The 2,246-nt window shown below is 56.4% G+C and overlaps 2 protein-coding genes across 3 annotated transcripts in view; one reads left to right on the top strand and one right to left on the bottom strand.

The window, feature by feature from the left end:
• The window catches only part of PAFAH1B3 (platelet activating factor acetylhydrolase 1b catalytic subunit 3), a 3,142-nt gene extending 1,318 nt beyond the window's left edge, over positions 1-1,824 (bottom strand). The window contains exons 1-3 of one of the 2 annotated variants that reach the window (XM_006103589.3): positions 1,800-1,824; positions 1,084-1,177; positions 678-905 (exon numbers count right to left, since the gene is read on the bottom strand). In XM_006103589.3, coding sequence (XP_006103651.1) covers positions 678-905; positions 1,084-1,161 — 306 coding nt within the window. In that variant the 5' untranslated portion in view covers positions 1,162-1,177; positions 1,800-1,824. Of the gene's footprint in view, positions 1-677; positions 906-1,083; positions 1,178-1,681; positions 1,709-1,799 lie in introns of those variants that run through there. The other variant, XR_002826464.1, reaches the window with a different exon arrangement.
• The window catches only part of PRR19 (proline rich 19), a 4,052-nt gene continuing 3,171 nt past the window's right edge, over positions 1,366-2,246 (top strand). Inside the window, exon 1 of the mRNA XM_006103590.3 lies at positions 1,366-1,661. The gene's annotated coding sequence lies outside the window, so the exon portion shown is untranslated. The remainder of the gene's footprint in view (positions 1,662-2,246) is intronic.

Raw genomic sequence — 2,246 nt, forward strand, 5'->3', positions numbered from 1 at the left:
TCAGCATGCACTACTCTGGGTCCAAATGTTAACCAGATGTCATACGGAAGAGCCTCTCCATGGAAGCAATCTCATCCTGAGCAAACCCCAGTATGGTCCAACCTCACGTTATGCAAACCTATATGTGTTTGGAACCCATAGAAGCAAGACTCACTTTATGGAAACCATTCTGCTTGAGTTATGCATTGAAACAACAGTTAAACCTCTCTTTGAGGAAAACCATTAACCTTGCTTACTGGAAAGATATTATACCCCAGCCCCCTTTATGGAGAGCTATTACAGTTGACCTTCACATTGTGGAAAGAACTGTAGCTTTGTGGAAATCCATTAAGCAAACAATAGAGCCTCACTTTAGTCCAGTGGTTCTCAACCTTCCTAATGCCACGACCCTTTAATACAGTTCCTCATGTTGTGGTGACCCCCAATTTCATTGTTACAAACTGAACATAATTAAAGCATAGTGATTAGTCACAAAAACAATATGTAATTATATATGTGTTTTCCAATGGTCTTAGGCGACCCCTGTGAAAGGGTCGTTCGACCCCCCAAGGGGTCGAGACCCACAGGTTGAGAACCGCTGCTTTAGTCAATCTTGCAGGGAAGCCTCATTTTAAGTCTGATTATATACAATAGCCTGATAAAGGCAGGGCACACACTTCCTTCTCAGTATGTTGTACCTTACACTGAAATTCTGGGTGCTGAGAGCTACCTGAGGTTATTTCGGGGACCCCATACACCGCTTGGCCTGAGGTCTGGTCCAGGTGAGTCAGTGAGGGCAGGCCTGGGTGGGGCAGGAGGAGGGAGATCGGCCTCACCTCGCACTGATGCATTAGCTGGACCAAGGAGTCCCCGATGAAGACGACTTCGGGTTCTTTATCTTTGCTGTCAGCCACGAACCGATGGTGCTTCGGGGACAAACACGGGGGAGTTATGGCACGCTCGCTCCCGGGGCCGTCAGACAGCACCACCCCACCCCACTGCCCTCAGTTTCCCAATCCCGTAGTGAAAGCCGCGCGAGCCAGCTGAACTCCCGAGCCGCGGCCCCACCCCCGACTCCTGGTTATCGCGGGCGGGGTCGCTCACCAGGGACATCCAGCGTCCATCGCCCTGAATGTCCTGCACCGGCGTGGGCTTGCTGGCTGGGTTCTGCTCGCCACTCATCTTGGCGTCACAGCTTCTGCAGGACGAGAGAGCAAGGTCGGCCCGAGTGTTCCCGGAGGAGGTGGTCCGCCACTCCCACTCCTACCCCCAGGCAACAATGGACGGTCCGGACGCCGCACTCCACCGGTGGACGCAGGCGGATCCCGGGCGCCGCCTCTTCTCCAGGGGCGGAAACCTCCACTTAGGAGGGGAGGTGGATCGGGAAGCCCTGCTTCCCCCACGGCGGCCGCGCAGTGAGCTCGTCCGGCGCTTTCCGCCCGGGCGCTTTCCACTCCCGGGCCTCTGCGGCGGCGGCTGCGGCGGCGGCCATACTCGCGCACCTGGGATGGGGCGATGAGACCAGCCAGCACCCGGGGGCGGGGGCGGGGGGGGGGCGAGGAGGAGGGAGAAACCACCCGAGCGCGTCAGGAGGAGGGTGAAGTGCGGAAGGCCGAGAGTGGGCGGGGGAAACCTAGCGCCTTGTCTAGCGGGGAGAAACCATTTGCTGCAGGACGAGAAATGTGCGGAAGGGCCTGCCTACCTTCTCTCTCTCTCTCTCTCTCTCTCTCTCTCTCTCTCTTTTCTCCCCCCCTCTCCCCTCCCCCTTTCCCTCCCTCCTTCCCTTTCTCTCCCCATCCCTCTCCCCCTCCCCATCTTACTCCCTCAGTATGTCCCATTCACGCGGTGGGGAGGGGGGAGGGGAGTGAGTGGACGAGTCCATTCGTGAAGGGGTGGCTCATACACACCTGGCTAGGAGGAGACGCTCCCATTTTCTACTGATGTGGGGAGCAGGAAAGGAAAATGGCAAAAATCACAGGCTCAGCCCACCCAGCCAGCAAGCCCACCCCTGGCCCGTGTGGCTCAGTTGGTTGAGCGTGTTCCATGTAGCAAAAGGTCCCCGGTTTGAATCCCAGTCTGGGCACATGCTGGGGTTGCGGGCTCCATCCCCAGTAGGGGGCGTGCAGGAGGCAGCCGATTGATGTTTCTCACATCAGTGTTTCTCTCTCTCTCTAAAGTCAATAAAAATATTTTTTTAAAAAAATTAGAGGCTCAGCCCTAACCGGTTTGGCTCAGTGGATAGAGCGTCGGCCTGTGGACTGAAGGGT

The sequence above is a fragment of the Myotis lucifugus genome, unplaced genomic scaffold (genome assembly GCF_000147115.1).
Source record: "Myotis lucifugus unplaced genomic scaffold, Myoluc2.0 scaffold_493, whole genome shotgun sequence".
Lineage (NCBI taxonomy): Eukaryota > Metazoa > Chordata > Mammalia > Chiroptera > Vespertilionidae > Myotis > Myotis lucifugus.